At 40.0% G+C, this 17,442-nt stretch overlaps 1 protein-coding gene across 5 annotated transcripts in view; it reads left to right on the plus strand.

Moving 5' to 3' along the window:
- The window catches only part of SLC44A5 (solute carrier family 44 member 5), a 155,924-nt gene that overhangs the window by 87,006 nt on the left and 51,476 nt on the right, over nt 1-17,442 (plus strand). For 3 of the 5 annotated variants that reach the window (XM_033151796.1, XM_033151794.1, XM_033151795.1), the window contains exon 3: nt 16,244-16,317. The exons of the other annotated variants lie outside the window; for them this stretch is intronic. In XM_033151796.1, the coding sequence (XP_033007687.1) occupies nt 16,244-16,317 (74 nt within the window). The remainder of the gene's footprint in view (nt 1-16,243; nt 16,318-17,442) is intronic. 5 annotated transcript variants of the gene reach the window in all.

Genomic DNA, 17,442 nt, shown 5'->3' on the forward strand with positions numbered 1-17,442 from the left:
GCTACTAGAAAGAATTTTCGATTTTGTTTTGACCATGGATATCCAGTATGTTTGTCAGATCCATCCCAAGGTCATCTATTGATTAACGTTGACAGAAGGTTATTTTCCTATGATACTTATCATCTTTTTAGTATAGGAAGCTTTTTGAGATGTCAGCACAGTTCCAGAATCTGTAATAATATTTAATCAAGACTACCAAAAGGCCAATGGGATGCAGGTGGCGCTGTGGGTTAAACCACAGAGCCTGGGACTTGCCGATCAGAAGGTCAGCGATTTGAATCCCCGCGATGGGGTGAGCTCCTATTGCTTGGTCCCAGCTTCTGACCACCTAGCAGTTCGAAAGGACGTCAAAGCGCTAGTAGATAAATAGGTACCGCTCCAGCAGGAAGGTAAACGCCATTTCCGTCTGCTGCTGTGGTTCACCAGAAGCGGCTTAGTCATGCTGGCCACATGACCCGGAAGCTGTACACCAGCACCCTTGGCCAGTAAAGCGAGATGAGCGCCGCAACCCCAGAGTTGTCCATGACTGGACCTAACAGTAAGGGGTCCCTTTACCTTTTACCAAAAGGCCAAACCTAAAGCAGAATGACATTTTGTTTTGTTTTTTCATGTATACTATAATTATATGCAAAATAAAAACCCATTTGCAATAGAAATTTACCAGAAATAGACACCTGAGAAGTTTTCCGATAAGCTTTGCTGGTACCATTTATAGTCCATGGAAGATTTGTGTCATGTGATTGCTCATGTAAGATTAGTGTATAGGGTAGGTGTGTATTTTAGTACATAAGAACATAGGAGGCTGCCTTATACCATTGGATAATCTAGCTCAGGATTCGCTCTCACCCCTACCTGGAGATCTACGTTTTCTACTACCAAGCTCCATTTTCCTGACACATGGCTTCTTTCGTTGACTTCTTGGCTGTACCCTATTTTCTCATAAGAAAACAAGAGGAGAGTGATGTACGAAAGCAACAGTCCATTAGTTGTGGCATCCTGTTTCCCATAGTAGCCAAGCACGTTGTTCCCAAACTCCCCTATGGAGGACATCCTGACATAGGCAGCTGTCACATAACTGGTCGCCCCATCTCCAGGTGCTCTCACTAGTAACTGAGACCCAGACCTTCATGATGACATGTGGTAGGACCAATTGCAACAGGGCACATATCTGCAGAGGAACTGAGTTTCCTTTCCTTTCCTTAAAAGCAAGTTTTTGATATTCTTAGGAGGAAAGTTATGAAGCAAAATGTACAGGCAAACTTTTAAAGTAATTTCTGTGTGATGAGTCAGCTGGGCTGCTTCTGCTTCTCAGTCTTTTTGGTCAAAGAGAAAAGTGAGGGCTGTGATTGAAAAGTGGATTGTTTGGTCTAGTACAGGGCAGTCCAACACGGAGCCCAAAGGGAACATTTGACATGTGTGTGCATGCACCCACCCACCCACCCCTGCAGCCCGCATGCTGTCTTTCCAAAGCCAGGTAAGCAGGGGGCTGGGCTTGGGGAAGGAGGCACGAGGGCTCTGACAGGGTCCTCCATCCTCCTTCCTAAAGCCCGGTGCCTTGCATAGCTAGTTTTGGGAAGGCAGCATAAGGACTGGCAGTGAGGAGCATCAAACTTTGGCCTTGGTTCCTCCCAACCCCAGGCATGTTAAAAGGCAGTGTACAGCCCACAGATTCTGTGTTGAAGTATTCTTGCAGCCCACTTGGTGTGAAAAATAGGACCACCCTAGTCTAGTAGGTTCCTTGCCATGTGACTCTGGGCATAACATAATGTATTGAATAGTCAAGACACCTGTGAGTGGGGATGCAGAGAAGGCTTCAAGAAATCAAAACTTGTGCAAATTAAGACTTAGGGGAAATAGCTAAAATGTTTTGAATGCAAACACATTATTGAGAATACATTGCAGATGTGCTTTTGTTGTTTTCCTGGAAAAAGAGAAAAATGAGACCACCAGCAATTACTTATCAATTTTAGTTTTCTCTCTGTGGAAAAAATGGCAAAGATAACAGTGATGTCACTGTGATGTTCAAAGCAACATTTTAAGTACATAATGTTCTTTTCTACCCACCCGTGTACTTTGTTATTATTAGTATTATAGTTGATATTTTGAAAATAGATAGAACAGCATTGAGTGAACATTTAGTGAGGGGTAACTATTGAATGTGATGGAGGAAGCTGCATTAATATTAATAAGGGAAATTGTATTAATGGAGCTCTTTCTGTGATAACCTCTCTAGTTATATAGGAAAAACATTTACAGATGAAATAAATAACAGACAGATGCTAAATAATATTTTTATCAGTAGGCTTTTGTATCCCAAAGCTTGTATTTCTTTAGTATGTGGCCTGATCTTTATTGATTAACTTGAGTTATTTTTCAGCATATGTGGCAAACAGGGATCTGAATAGTCTGCCATAGACATATGCTGTGCCTGAGATGAATATTCTTAATTTTCAGAATCAAACAAGTGAATCTGGAGAGGAGAAAGCTAATCATCTCCAAAACAGACTTCCTGAATAGTCTGGATTTTTAAAAATCTATTTGGGGCCTTCCTGTATTACAGCACAATATTATGTATGTCTGTTGAGGCATACGATCCATTGAATTCAATGGACCTTGCTTCCGGGTAAGCAATTGTTATTTTAGCCTTTGTCTTGTAGGTGATCTTACTCCACCAGAAATTGCACAGTGTCAGCAGAAAGGCACCACAGTAAAATGTGACTGTGTGGTGATGTCACTCATGGTAAGTATAGGTGATTGGCAGCAAGGACAAAATAATTTAAATAAATGATGTCAACGTTCTAGCTATAAAAGGCAAGTTTCTCCTGCACTACTACAAATGTTTTTGGAAATTGATGAATACCTTAGTTACAGCACAGTACGACAAACAGTACTAAAATGAGAAGTAAAAGGTAAAGGTAAAGGGACCCCTGACCGTTAGGACCAGTCGCGGACAACTCTGGGGTTGCGGCGCTCATCTTGCTTTACTGGCCGAGGGAGCTGGCATACAGCCTCCGGGTCATGTGGCCAGCATGACTAAGCCACTTCTGGCGAACCAGAGCAGCGCACAGAAATGCCGTTTACCTTCCTGCTGGAGCGGTACCTAATTATCTACTTGCACTTCGTGCTTTCGCACTACTAGGTTGGCAGGAAAATGAGGAGTAGTTTGTGCTATTGGGTGAAAGAGAGAAGGTGGAACTGCTCAGCACCTACTTTACCTCTGCCGTCATCTGAAAGTAAAGCAGGGCCGATCCTGGTGATAACAGAATAAATGATGGCGAGAGCTGTAGCCTAATGTAGGAAAAGAGGTGATAAAGGAGCACCTAGGTACTTAAAACGAATTCAACTCTCTGGGGCCTGATGAGGTTCTGCTTGGGTTTTTTTCTCTTCAAATCATTTTCCTAACAAAAATTCTACTAATTTCTGCATGATGCATTTCCATAGGTTATATGTATTTATTTATTTAAAATATTTAAAATTCTCATATATCTCATTTCTTAATTGATTCAATTGATTCTCTCTGAATGGCAGCTAGCAATAAAGTTTAAAATAATTATAATGCAAAAGGGAGAGAAAAGAACACTTAATTTAAAAAAAACAAATACTAAGTACAGCTCCATCAGGCTTAAAACAATTCATTTAACAGAGCTTAAAGCACTTTTCAGTATGGAAGTCCATTCATGAGGGAGCAAAGTGGGTCTCTCTTCTGAGGTGACTTCCAGTACCTTGGTACAGGTACTAAGGAGGACCTTCCCCTGGTCCTGCCTATACATATCTGTGGACCTTGAGTACTATGTTTAAAATTTCATTGACGGGCATATTCGTGTGGGAAAAAGTAGTCCTTCAGATACCTAAACTGTAAAGAATTGTGACCAACATTTTGAGTTGATCCCAGAAACAAATTGGACACACGTGCAATTGTTTCCAATAGTGGTATCACACAACCCCAGTAGTCACCCACCATTAACAGCCTGACCACTGCATTTTGAAGCAATTCTAATTTATCTTTCACATAATATGTAACATGTGAATTTGACTGACTTGAGTTTACAAACATGGATGCCATACATGTACACTCCCCAGGGAGCCAAAGCTGACTGGATCTTCCTTTGAAATGCACACTCAGTGGGAGAGTAGGATTCATTCACCCTGTGTCTCGTGTGTGTGTGTGTGTGTGTGTGTGTGTGTGTTGGGGGGATTTCAAGATTGAGCTATTGTACTTATCTGACTATACACACACACACACACACACACACACACACACACTGTTCCAATTATATATTTTAACTTCTATGTATCAGTTGTAGCCTGATTTGATTAACGCTTAGATAAAAGGAAAGCCATGATGCTGTTCTCCATTGAGATGTACATTGTATGTCTAGTATTTGAATGACAGAACCCTGTTACACTATTGTACATAAGGGATTGTCTGTGCACAGGTGCTGTTGTTCCATTTCTAAATTTTAGCATCAGATTATAGTGCAGATGTTGCTGTTTTATGAATGATAATCAGATCCTGGATAGTACTGCACAAGTAATATAACAAGTGATGCAGTATTTGCTTTCAAAATACCAATATTTCTCATAGAATTGGGGATTTCATAGACATGTCTACACTTTGGATGCTGATGAGGGAGCATCTAAACTAGAGCTGTCAAGTATTTAAAGGCTTTTAGTTGATTAGCTGTCTTGCTTTTAATCAATTAATTAGACAAATTAAAGACAAGTGATGCTATTTCATGAAAACACCACTTGAATTGAATTAAATTGATAAATAAATTAGCATATGGGAGATTATCTTGAATGCATTTATTAGATCAGGTTTAAATTGTCACTTCTCCAGAGAGGTATACACATCCAGCTATTGACCATTTGTATGTGTTAATTTATTTAAATTTATGCATATAGGGAATTGTCTGTTTTTTTCGATAACTAGCGTACAAAGCAGCTGTGTGATTATGCCCGACTGAGAGTTGATGCACTTGCATCGTTTAGAAGAGTGAACTCAACTTTCACAGTATGGGCCAAAGTTAAGTAATCCTGTTGATTTCATTGGGAGAATTAAGCACATCTTTTAACTATCTCTCAGTGAAACAGATGGGACTTATTTGCGCTTAACTTTAATACCCTCTGTGTTTTCCTCTTCGTGCATTAATGCACATCTAAATAATATTAAAACATTTGTTACTTTGTGATCTAATAAGCACAATAATTACATTTTGTCGGAAAATGCTAGATAACGTAACTACCTTATTGTGATGGCCTGGGAGTCAGACTCTGATGCTGAACCTGAGGGATCCCAGCCTGCACAGGATTCCCCGCCTCCAGAACCAGCTGAGCCGGGGCCAGGGCTTGAGCCTGAAGGATCCCCACCTGTGCTGGATCCCCAGGTGCAGGCATCAGCAGAGTCTGCTCTGGCTCCTGATGGGAGGGAGGACCCATTGCCTGCAGGTGCTCCACTCCCAGCCTCTTCAGAGGAAGCTGAGGCATCCCCTGGGTCCAGTAACCCACCAGCCTCTCCTGAGCTACAGAGGCTCAGGGCAGAGAGGCGAAGGGAGTTAAGTGTCTGCAGGAGGAGTGCTCGCCTCCAGGCCCGGAGGAGAGGCGAGTCTCCAGAGGATCGGGGCGGCCCTAAGCATAGGGCCAGATAAAAGCCAGCCAGACCCAGCCCAAGTTGCGTGAGCAACATAGTTGCAAGCGTGTGCTCAACCTGCAACCTTGTGCCTGAACCTGCCTTGGACCTTGACCTGCTCCCTGCCTCGCTCCCCGCCGGACTGACCTCCTTTGGACCCCTAGACCCAGGACTGGACTTGGACCTCGCTTCATGGACAAACCCTTGGGGCCAGCACACTTATGGTCCTGGTATAACTGATTTGATGCTATTATCACTATCACTGCTTCATTATCCCTATACTGATTCCACTGAGGATCAGTAGGGAGAGAGAGCAGTGCATGCATGTGCACACAAACATATCTAGATTCTGTACAGATGAATACTTGAACACTCTGAAGAGTACTGCCTACCATAGTTTACCAGAATCACCAAGAGCATGAATCATGATTACATAAATTAGATTCCTTCTCACTTTAATTCAATTCAGTCTTCAATAATGTTTCAGTTGGAATAGTTATTATTACTATTATAAATAGCAATGAAAATTATGAATATAGATATTTCCTATTAGAAGCTAAGTTTAATCAGTATGCTCTTAGTAATAACTAAGAAAGTTATTGGCAATCATATATATATATATATATATAGAGAGAGAGAGAGAGAGAGAGAGAGAAACAGAAATTAGGCTACTAATATTTTGTTTAACTGTTGGCTACATGAATCCTTTGGACTCATGCAATATACATTTACCATGGAAAATTTAGAGCTTTGCTCTGCCAGTGATGCACACTTGAACACACTGCTGTTGAAATAGCGTGCATGTATTTTTATTTGGCAAATTTTCATCCCACTTCCTATTGTCACCCTTGAAACGGCGTACAAAAGGTAAAAATGCACATATAGAAACAAACATTGCACTAGAATATAAATAGTATACTGCTTATTATTTATTCCCATAATCTCTGTCTTGTCCTTCAGTGTAAATATTTATCTGGGCCTCTGAGAAATCCCTACAATTAAAAAGTGGCTCAGTACAAATAATTTTCACCAAGTTCCCACCTCTGCATCATACAGTACCTTATCAGTAGACAAACTTTTATATAAGACTACTTTTTAATCCAGGAAAATCTTCTTAAAAGTCGGGGGTCGTCTTATACGCTGGGTGGAGAATCTGCGGTTGAGTATATCTCAATCTCTATATTTTAACTGGAAAAGTTGGGGGTTGTCTTATATGCCCAATTGTCTTATACGCCGGAAAATACGGTACTTGGAATAAGCACGCAGTGCTAAATTTCCATGAGCAAAGATTGCATTCCAGAAAAGGAAGAGGGAACTGTGAGATACAGGAGCCTGCATCAAGTAGCAGGTTACCAGCTCAGTGGCGCAAACCATGTTATGTTAAATGCATCCCCCCTCCCCTGTTTAAATAGTGCCAACAAAATAGTCCTCCTGTGCATATTTAGTGGGAGGAGTGGAGAAGGAGGTTTCATTGTGTGAACATTCTTCAAGCATAATGAATTGAGTGGAGACAACCCTCATTCCAAGAATATTTAGTGCATTAAACCAGTTCAACCATATACCTGTTCTCATCCTGCTCCTCCTCAGATTCCTTAACCAATGCAGCGCCTTTAGGAACTGCAGGTAGGAGGGAAAAGCAAATTCTGTTTGAATCTCACTTGACACTAAACACACCTCTTCTTAACCCAGCTCCTTTCTACCACCTCCACATTTAATGCACCCAAGTATCTAAATAGAGACTGAACTGTTGGGAGGAAGAGAATTTATTATTATTATTATTTTGTCATTTGGCTGCTTTCAACTTTTTAATGTGTTTTTTACTAAAGATTTTCGTGGTTCGCAAAAGTATGCGCAATGTGTCTCTCGTATTTTTAACATAAATGATCACAAAGGCAAGGCTAATACTTAACAGCAAGGTAAACTTTCTCAAACCAGAACATACACACAAAAATCTTTGAAAGAAGTGGAGCATGGTTTGGTTACCTTGTCTTCTGGTTTTTACTCCTTACCTTTTCCATACATTTCCCCCTTGGATTACTACAGTACCATTTCAATGCGCCATCATGAGACTAATAAGATTAGATCTCTCTTCTTAATTTGTTCACATCCATGATATCAAGAGGCAGCGTCACAAATCACGAGCCTGTTATGACCTTTATTTTCTCTCTGTGAAGGCCTGAAGGGATTCCCCAATTAAGCCTCCAAGAGTATATGAACAAAAAGAGCTATAATTGGTGGCCAAGAGAGGCCCTGAAATTAACAGGAATAGAAGAAAATATACTCTTTGAACTGATTGATTGCAGGATATTACATCAGCTACACAAAAATGACTATAATTCAGTAACTTTAATCTCTCTCTCCCTCCCTCCCTCTCTCCCACCCCCCACCCCAAGTTTACAATCCTTAAATTCAAAAAGCTGATTTTTGCTTGTGGTTGTTGCAAGGCCTCAGCCCTATTTAATTATACCTCTGGATGTGTTGGACAATGGTGAGCACTTTGCTTAGTTCCACAGGTTGAAAGATAGTCAGCTTTCTCCCCACTCTAGAGCTGAAGCTTTGGGCTGCTTTGTAAAATAGGCTTAGCTTTATTGAATAGCCTTTGTGTTTCCAAGCAGATAACAGAAGTGGGAAGGGATGGCACAGGGAAAGCAAATGAAACTGGCTGTTCCTAAGAAGTTCAGATAATCCTTGGTATGCCTATATAGGTATAAGCCACCTTTTAAAAAAAATACCAATTTCAGATGTTTTAATAAGGTACTAAGAATAACATTTGAGAAAGGAAAGCTTACAGTATTAAGGCGAAAAATGCAACCCACACTTCAGTATCTGGTTTCCCCCCTCCTTACTTCCCTGTCCTGGGGCTGTTGATATGGTTTATGATTATAGTAATCCCTGGGCAACTATTCCTTTTTAGTGTGTTATCCTCATGATACCCAGGGTGCTCCATTAACCTGGTCACCAGTTCTTCAATTATGATTTTCTGTCCAATTCTGTAACAATTTCCAGAGAAACAGCCATGTTAGTCTTTTGTGGCAAAAAAAAAAACCCAGCTGCCTCCTGGCAATTTAAAGATTTGATTTTAGTGCCAGATACTAACTGCACATAAGAAATAGTGCATGAGCCTTTTGTCCCATCCTTTCAGGTGAGTACAGAAGCCTTGCTGCTCCACCTGCTCCTGGGGCCCCACAACTCAGGGGACATGTAAGTTGGCCTCAGATATGCTCCTCAGCCTGCCAGTGTGTCCCACAGCCTTGAAGGCAGGTCTTGGGACTACACCCTTCACGCTTCAAGGTGCCTAAAGTATGACAAGTGCCCTTAACTACATGATAATGTAGTATATAACTCCCACCCTATTTAATAGCTGACACTCATTAAGCCACCAAATCAGTACAGAATAGGCAAAACACACACACACACACACACACACACACACACACACACACACACTGCATACAATGGTGAGCAGTGATGCCTATGAAGGGCAGGAGGGTGGATGACAAGCAGCAAGAGGCAGGGAGGGGATAAATAGCTTGTAGCCGAATGCCCAACCTTCTTTCCTTCAGTACCCACAAACACTGCTCACTGAAGGATGATACCATTGTTTGGAGTGCAGCAGAAGGAGGATTGCTGATGCCATTGTTGTCATCTCAAGATAGTGGCAGGCAAAGGTGAAATGTGCTATCCTCTATAACCTGAATGGTTGTACTCCCGGTACTTTTCTGCCCCTCATCCCTTTAAATAAAACATATGTGCAATAACATTTGATTTTTTTTTTTTGCATCAGTGATAGGACTTGAATTTGCTTGTAGTTCTGTAGTTGTGGTCCTCCAAATACTGTAGGGCTCCCACCTCCCACCCGTCTCATCACAACCAATGATCGAGATATTGGAAGTTGCAGTACATTGCTTGTTTTAAACCCTCATTTTTGTTGTTGTTGTTGTTGTTGTTGTTGTTGTTGTTGTTGTTTTGCAGTTTTTCATGTGCTTTAATTCCTTGGCATTTTAAGGTTTGTTATATTTACTTGTAATGAGTCTAGCCTCCTTTGTAGTGATTTAATTGTTGTGTTTATATTGTTATTGTATTTGTTATTTAAATTTTTATACTCTTCTCTTATACATGAGCCACTGCTGCACTCACACTGACAGAGAAAAGTTTTTCCCACCTCTTTCCCCCACAGAATGGGTGGGAGTATGGGTGTCCAATCCTAGCATCTAATGAAATGCGGACATTTTAAAGGGTGCGGACTTGATGTAGGAGTGGCTGAGCTTTCAACTAAGCAGAAAAAGCAAACGGTCTCCATTGCATTGTGGATTTTTGAAGATGTGTTCCCTGAGTGCTGGGCACTGTAGGAGGTCTTGGTGGGCACATTGGCACATGTGTGCGCCAAGTTGGCTTGTCCTGTTCTAGGTGTTCTATTTTTCAGCTAGTTGCATACTTTCTCCTTTTTTATTTATTTCTTTAAATAGTAGAGGGAAATATATTAAAATGCCATGGGCATTATTAATCATGCACAAATTGTAATTGTATCTGAAATCTGTTCTGGTTTAATATGCTTCTATATGGCTCTGATTAAAAAAACAAGGCTTCTGCCTCCTAGATTATTCTCTTCTCACTGCCGCAATAAAGTACCATTGGCCTGCTTCTTTTCCTTGGCAATGATTTAGGGGGAACAAAAAGCATAAGCTGTGTGCATAACCTGCACTGTAATTTGGTTTCATGACAAGTTTGCTGATACATTTTCCCTTTAAACCCAGGCATAAAAATGTTGCCTTAAACTAGAAAAATGCATTTAACATATGCTATCCGGCCATAACAACAACATAGTTATTAGAGTAGAACTTAACATACAGACACCTTGCAGCCGAACTAGAATGTCAAAGACTTATTTAACCATCAGAATATGAAATACATAATTACCAATCCGATATGATCTAACATCTTGCTACTTTGTTAGAATTTATAGCAGCTCGGTACAAGGCACTGTAGGGAAATGAATCTCCGTGCGGTGCACCTAAGTTTATTCAGTATTCAACCTTCCTATGTTAATCTTACTGCATGTGTTTAATATTTAATGCCATCATCGCTGAGAACTGAATTCCTGGGCACAAGCTATTTCAGTCATGGTACTGAACTTATATACTGGCCGTGGCAGCCTGGGATGGGTGTGTGAAATTTATATTATATTCAAGGTGATTGTACTATGTAAAAAAAAAGAGAAAAGCTTTCCAATTTGTTTAAACTGTACAGGAAATACAAAAGAAAATGAGAGCAACAACAAAAGTTGCTTAGAGTATGCTAACCTTTCTGCTGAAAAGATCTTGAAATTAGGTCGTGCATTAAATGGATTCTGCTAACCAACTCTTTTGAGCAGCTTTATCAGGACGTAAGAAGAGCCTGCTGGATCAGGCCAGTGGTTCGTTTAGTCCAGCATTCCTTTACTCGCGCTCACCAACCAGATGCTTGTGAGAAGCCTTCAAGCAGGATCTGAATACAAGAGCACACTCTTTGCTCCTGTGGTTTCTGGCAACTGGTATTCAGAAGCATTGCTGACTCAACTGTGGAGGCAGAGAATATATCCATTGCCTCATCCTCTTTTAAGGCCATCCAGGTTGGTGGCCGTCACTGGTTCCTGTGGAAGTAAACTTCCACATAGTTTAAGCGCTGGGTGAAGAAGTCCTTTGCTGTATCTGTCCTGAATCCTCCAACACTCAGCTTCTTGGATGAATTATCCATGAGTTCTATTGTTATGAGATGGGGGGATGACGGCTTTTCTCTATCCACATTCTCCATGCCATGCATAATTTTATAAACTTATATTGTGTCACCTCATACCCACATCTTTTCTAAACTAAAAAACCCCAAAGGACACAGCCTTTCTTCATAGGGGAGTTCCTCTTGACTTTGGTAAAAAGGATGTATTAATGTGTTTCTCTCATTTGGGTGAAGCGTCTTCTTTTGAAATCAAATATGTCCATGTTGGATTTTTTTGGCACTTGCTCCCAACAGCGATTGCATCTTGTGCCAGGTCCTGGGCAGCACTCAAGATTAGGTCACCACTCCTCTGGTTGGTTCCTACACCAACTGGTATATATTTAGGGTACACATATTTTTTTTAAACCTATTTTAACATTAAAAGCATCCCTTAAAAAAAAGAGTCAAGCATAGTTTGGACTCTTAAGCCAGTTGTGAGCCTCTGTTTTACTCTGCTCAGCTGCATTATCGGTGGTTTAAGGCAGGTCACAGGAGGAGTGTAAATTAAAGTTTTAAAATCAAAACAGGAAAGCTGTAGATGAAAACAAAACAAGAAGAGAGACATAAAAACGTACAAATAAGCCTTCACAAATAAGGCCTTAACTGCTGTACAAAGTTTTCAGCACTATAGAAGAATGAACATTAGAATGCTACGTAAAAACTAAAAAGCTTTTGTTATCTTGATTTTCACTTTTTGAAATTTGGCAACCCACACAGTAGCAATTTCCACTTATTCATATTTAGAACAAATCATTGCTTTTCAGGATGTGTCTCGGTCTGTTATTATTCTAGAATTTTGTCCTGTCTAAACCCTCTACAGGCATTCATAGTCTATATAATGAAGGGCAGAATGAGACGACACTTCCTTACCCAAATATCTCTATTGTATCTTTGTTGCTCAGCCCCATGTTGATGAGATTAATATATAATCTCCTTTTTTCTAATAAAACCATAGCCCTCCTCAGGTATTTGTAGTTTACCTGCTTGCTGGGACCTGCTACCTCCTCCCCACCTCTCTCTCACACACCACATGAAGAGAGCTATGGTGCATTTAGCATCCTGCAGGGAGAAAGAGATTATGTCATAATCTCATCAAGTTGTGTGTGTGTGTGTTTTGCTGAAACAGCTATTATCCCTTTATATTTACAAATGTGTAGTATATTTCCATCACGATGAAACCTCTGTTGGGTGCAGCAGTGTAAAACGTGTGTGACATTCAAGATAAAATATAGGCCAAAAATTAGGATACGTACAATAAGTACTCATTGGAGGATGGCTGCACCAAATGTCACAAGGAAGAAATGATTAGAATGTCTTGATTATGGCTGCTGTTTATCATGCTATTAGTTATGTAAATTTATAATGTTGCTTAAAAAGAAGAAAAAAAATATGTTACTGAATAATTGCAGTGTTCTAGTTTTCTTTGTTTGATAATTAAATGTTGCACTTTTTAACATGCACTGAAAAATGAAATAGAGCTTCAATCTTGAAGTAGTTGATTTACCCTTGTGTTGGTGAAAGGTCATAGCGTTTATTGGTCATCGTAAGGGAAAGGATACTGCTTTGCTTGTAATGGCATTGATTAAAAACCAAAAGAAAGTAACACCTGAACTAAATGTTTGGGGCAAAGCTGAATTAGAGCACTGGTCACCCACTTCCTCTTTTTGAGAGTAAATCCCTATCAGTCTAGATAGACAAGGATCACAAGGCGAAGCGAAGCTTTCATTGCATAACTCTTAACTCCCTGAATAGAACTTTCAGTTACCTAAATAACTGCAGTTCCAAATGAATAATCTGCATTCAGATTCATTTAGCTTCTGCCTCATCAGAGAGGCATTGTCTGTCACACTGTCCCGAACCTTTGAAACCTTGATCCTTGGGTGTTTGTGGTACCTGGTGCCTGGCACAGCAAGAACATAAGGGTACTAGTTTGGTCCCCAATGAATATAATAGAATCATAGAATTGTAGTTTTGTAGTTTTGGAAGGGATCCTGAGGAGAATGTAGCCCAGGGGTTCCCAACCTTTTTTTTGTCCATGCCCCACCTAAGCATCTCTAAAATCCTGATGCTCCCCTGACATATAATTCTTATTATTCAAAAAGTGAACTCCTATTCACATGGAGGAAGCCTAAAAGCCCATTAACTGTTAATAACTCATTCTCAATCCCCCCCCTTAAAAATCAAATTGTCCCCGTGTGGGGTGTGTGCCCCACGTTGGGAGCCACAGATCTAGCCCAACCCCCCTGCAATGCAGGAATATGCAGCTGTCCCATACAGGGATTGAACCTGCAACCTTGGTGTTATTAGCACCACATTCTAACCAATTGAATCCCAGAATCCAACGTATGTTACACTATGCATTCTAATATGTATTCTATCAGATTTCTGTACAATAGGTGTTCATTAAAATAGCAAAATTATTATGTGCATTTTCAAAGATAATGCCTTGAAAAGCAACAGCAGCCTTCGCAAATATATATTTTCTGATTTTTTTTAATAACATGAGCACTTTATAAATATTTTAAATTGTATTTTAAAATATACTGTCAGGATGGCTGTCAGTGACCAAGGTGAACCCCTAACCTCACCCTTGTTGTTGTGTTCTCATTTCCTCTTTTTCCCTGTCTAGAAAGTTTGCCCCTAGCTCCTTGGTTTCAGTGCCCTTTATGGATTGAGGCTGAGCACACTCTTAGCAGCTGCTTTACCCATGACTTAATTTTCTTGAGATGTGCCCTCTTCCAGTCTCAAGTTCGTTAAAGCCTTTTGCCATCTTCCCTTCCAGGATGGCCTTCAATTTGCAAAGCTAAGAATGTCAAGAGCAGGTTTTGAGTGCACACGTAATTATACTTTAGATCAGTCCACCTTGAATATCTGCTCTAAAAATAGGCCGGAACGAACACCTTGAATCTATGCAGTCTTTGTGGTTTTTTTTGCCATTTCTGTGAAAGATCCCTTGAATTTTATTTACTTAATGAAGATGGGGTTGGGTTGATTCACTTGTTGACTCAAATGCATTCTCGAAAGCAGAGAACAAAATCAAAGTGGAAGGAATATTAAATCAGAAAATGAGAAATAGGTCAGATTGTAGCTCTGTAAAATATTTTAAGTTTGATACAGTGAATATCTCTCTAGGTATATAGAAGTGTAGTGGATTGACCCACTTAGCTTAAAGTTAGAGTGCTGAGAAATACTGGTGTTCATTTGCTGTTTGTGCTCTGTTCACATGTTCTGCTTTTGCGCTCTCACCACTCCTCCTGGCTCATTTATTTTAACAGTGACTTAAGTGTTATAATATTCTTTCGCCCTCCTTGTGGATTTACCTTTCGTGGGGGTTTTCAGCTTGACTGGTGAAGCTAATTGACCCTGCTGTTTTTCCATCAGTGCTTTATGGGACAATCAAATTCTTCAGATATATTTTTCCCAGGTATGAAAATTATTAGGGATTTTGATCCATGTGCATTTATCTCACCCAGTATTTTATTTCTTCTTCCTTGATGGCTTATAGCTGAATGTGAGAACTACCTCCATTGAGAAGTATTTTGTCTACATAAATAATTTAGAAAGCAATTTATTCTGGTGACTGTTTCAAACATGGAAGTTGTGTTGATACAGCAGTTGTTATAGGTGCATCTGTGGACACTGCATACAAGTATCTTAAGGTTCTACACTTAGGTAGGAAGAACCAGCTGCACAAATATAAGATGGGGAACACCTGACTTGCCAGTAGTACATGTGAAAAGGATCTAGGGGTCTTAATAGATCATGTTTAACATGAGTCAACAGTGTGATGCACAAGCAAAGAAAGCTAATGTTATTCTAGGCTGCACCAACAGAAATCTAGTTTCCTTATCAAGGACAGTAATAACACCACTATTAGTCAGACCTCTTTATCAAGGACAGTAATAGCAGCAGCACTTTAGTCAGACCCCACCTGGAATACTGTGTCTAGTTCTGGGCACCACAGTTTAAGAAGGAAATTGACAAGCTAGAATGTATGGAGAGGAGGGGCCAACCAATGATAAAGGAGATTACGACTAAACATCAGGAAGAACTTTCTGACAGTAAGAGCTTTTTGGCAGTGTAACAAATTCCCACAAGAGATGGTGGACTCTCCTTCCTTGGAAGTTTTTAAGTAAAGGTTGGATGGCCATCTCCCATGGATGCTTTGGTTGAGATTCCTGCATTGCAGCGGGTTGGACTAGATCACGCTCAGGGTATCTTCCAACTCTACAGTTCTATGATCTTGAATTTACCAGGTTTATTTCCAGACTGAAGGTCATATTCAGCCAAGGCCTACTCAGATCAGACCCATTGAAAATAATCAACCTAAGTTAGTCATGTTTCTTAACTTCAATAGGTCTAATGTAATGTGACTAACATTGACCACCCAAAGGCTGCAATTCTAACCCTACTTACCTAGAATGAAGTGCCATTTAATTAAGTTGTGCTTACGCTTGAGTAGCCATGTAGTGGCATTGTTCTGAGAGGGGATGCTCCCTGAGCACTATGGGACTTGCACATACATCCACTTACACAGTAATCTGATCACTGAGCTGCTGAACATTAAGACACTGAACTGCAATGGTTCACCAGGTTTTCTGTGCTTCAAATGGTGATCCCTGATCTAGAATTAAAGTTGTATTCAGCTATGAAAAAAGGCAGTGGGGTCCTGAACTGTCCAAACTAATGATACCAATGAGATTTGCAGAAGGATTAGCATGCTGAAAGTGATTGCCAGTGGATGGGTAGATCTGCTGAATATATGCAATTTGCACCTACAGTGTACCAAGAATTCAATTTTATTTTGGTTCACAATTGTATTATGGGACACTTGTGTAACTGCTCAATATGTTCTGTCTTTAGGCATTGTACAGACGTTCTCTGTTGTGTCATCTTCGTTGTGGTCATCCTGGGTTACATTGCTTTAGGAATTGTGGGTAAGTAAATACATGTACAGTTGATGCTTATCCTATTCATAGGAAAGTAACTCCTAATTTACTTGAGAAGCAATTGTTGCTTTAAGTTAAATGGACATCCCGATTAAATATAATTACATTCATTTAACACATTTCTTGGAAACAAAGCATGAACTACCTGCTCTCATTGACTGTTGTAATTATAGGGGGGAAATAAAAATGATTGGTATATTGACAAAAAAAAATCCAATATGAAACAAAGCTGGTAGAGTAGCCATGGTTCAATAATTTTGTTCTTCATTACTGTAAAAAGCTTTAGTTATAGCAGGAAAATGTTGGTAATTAGAAGTGGGAGAAAATAAAAAGTTTTAAAAATGAATTCTTTATAATGTTAGCAACAATCCATGCAAATAATGAATAGAACAGTTGCTTTTTAAGTGGGATGCAGAGCTAATGATCAACAGAAGATTCTTTAATCTGCATCTCAATTTTGTTGGAGAGAACTTCACTGAGAGCCAAAGTTTTATAAGGCACACAGCTGCTGCTGCTCCACGTCTCTTTAATCTCCACTCAACCCAATGTCCAATGCAAACCATGTCTGATATTATCACACAGTTCTTCTTTGACATCACTTGGTGTATTTATTAGACAAGTCTTCTCCACCCTTGTGCCCTTTAGAAATTGTTGGTCTACAATTCCCATTATCCTTGACCACTGGCCATGGAGGGTCACATGTTGGGGAAGGCAGCTCCAACCCCAAGACAAACCCCAGCAGCTAGCATGAATGTTCAACTCCTGGATACATCTTTTTAACTCAGTGGCCAAACTCCCGTTAACATAAATGGATCTGGACTTAGTCCGCTCTTTATTTACATGTGATGCTGCTCTTTGGTAGTAGAGTTGATTTCAGTTCTGGCTTAGCCTTCCTGAAATTTATAAGATTTCTTTTTATTAACATCATAACATTTTTTCTGTGCTGTACAGCTACATAGTAAGAGTATTATGCCATTAGACTACAAAAAGGAACACTCATCTTACAGAAGAAGTACAATCAAGAGAATTAGAAAGGGTGTGCATGCTTTGACCTGCTGGAACAAACAGTACAGCTCTCCAGCACATCATAGTTCCATAGAAAAGGCAAAAACT

This window comes from Lacerta agilis, chromosome 6 (genome assembly GCF_009819535.1).
Source record: "Lacerta agilis isolate rLacAgi1 chromosome 6, rLacAgi1.pri, whole genome shotgun sequence".
NCBI classification, from domain to species: domain Eukaryota; kingdom Metazoa; phylum Chordata; class Lepidosauria; order Squamata; family Lacertidae; genus Lacerta; species Lacerta agilis.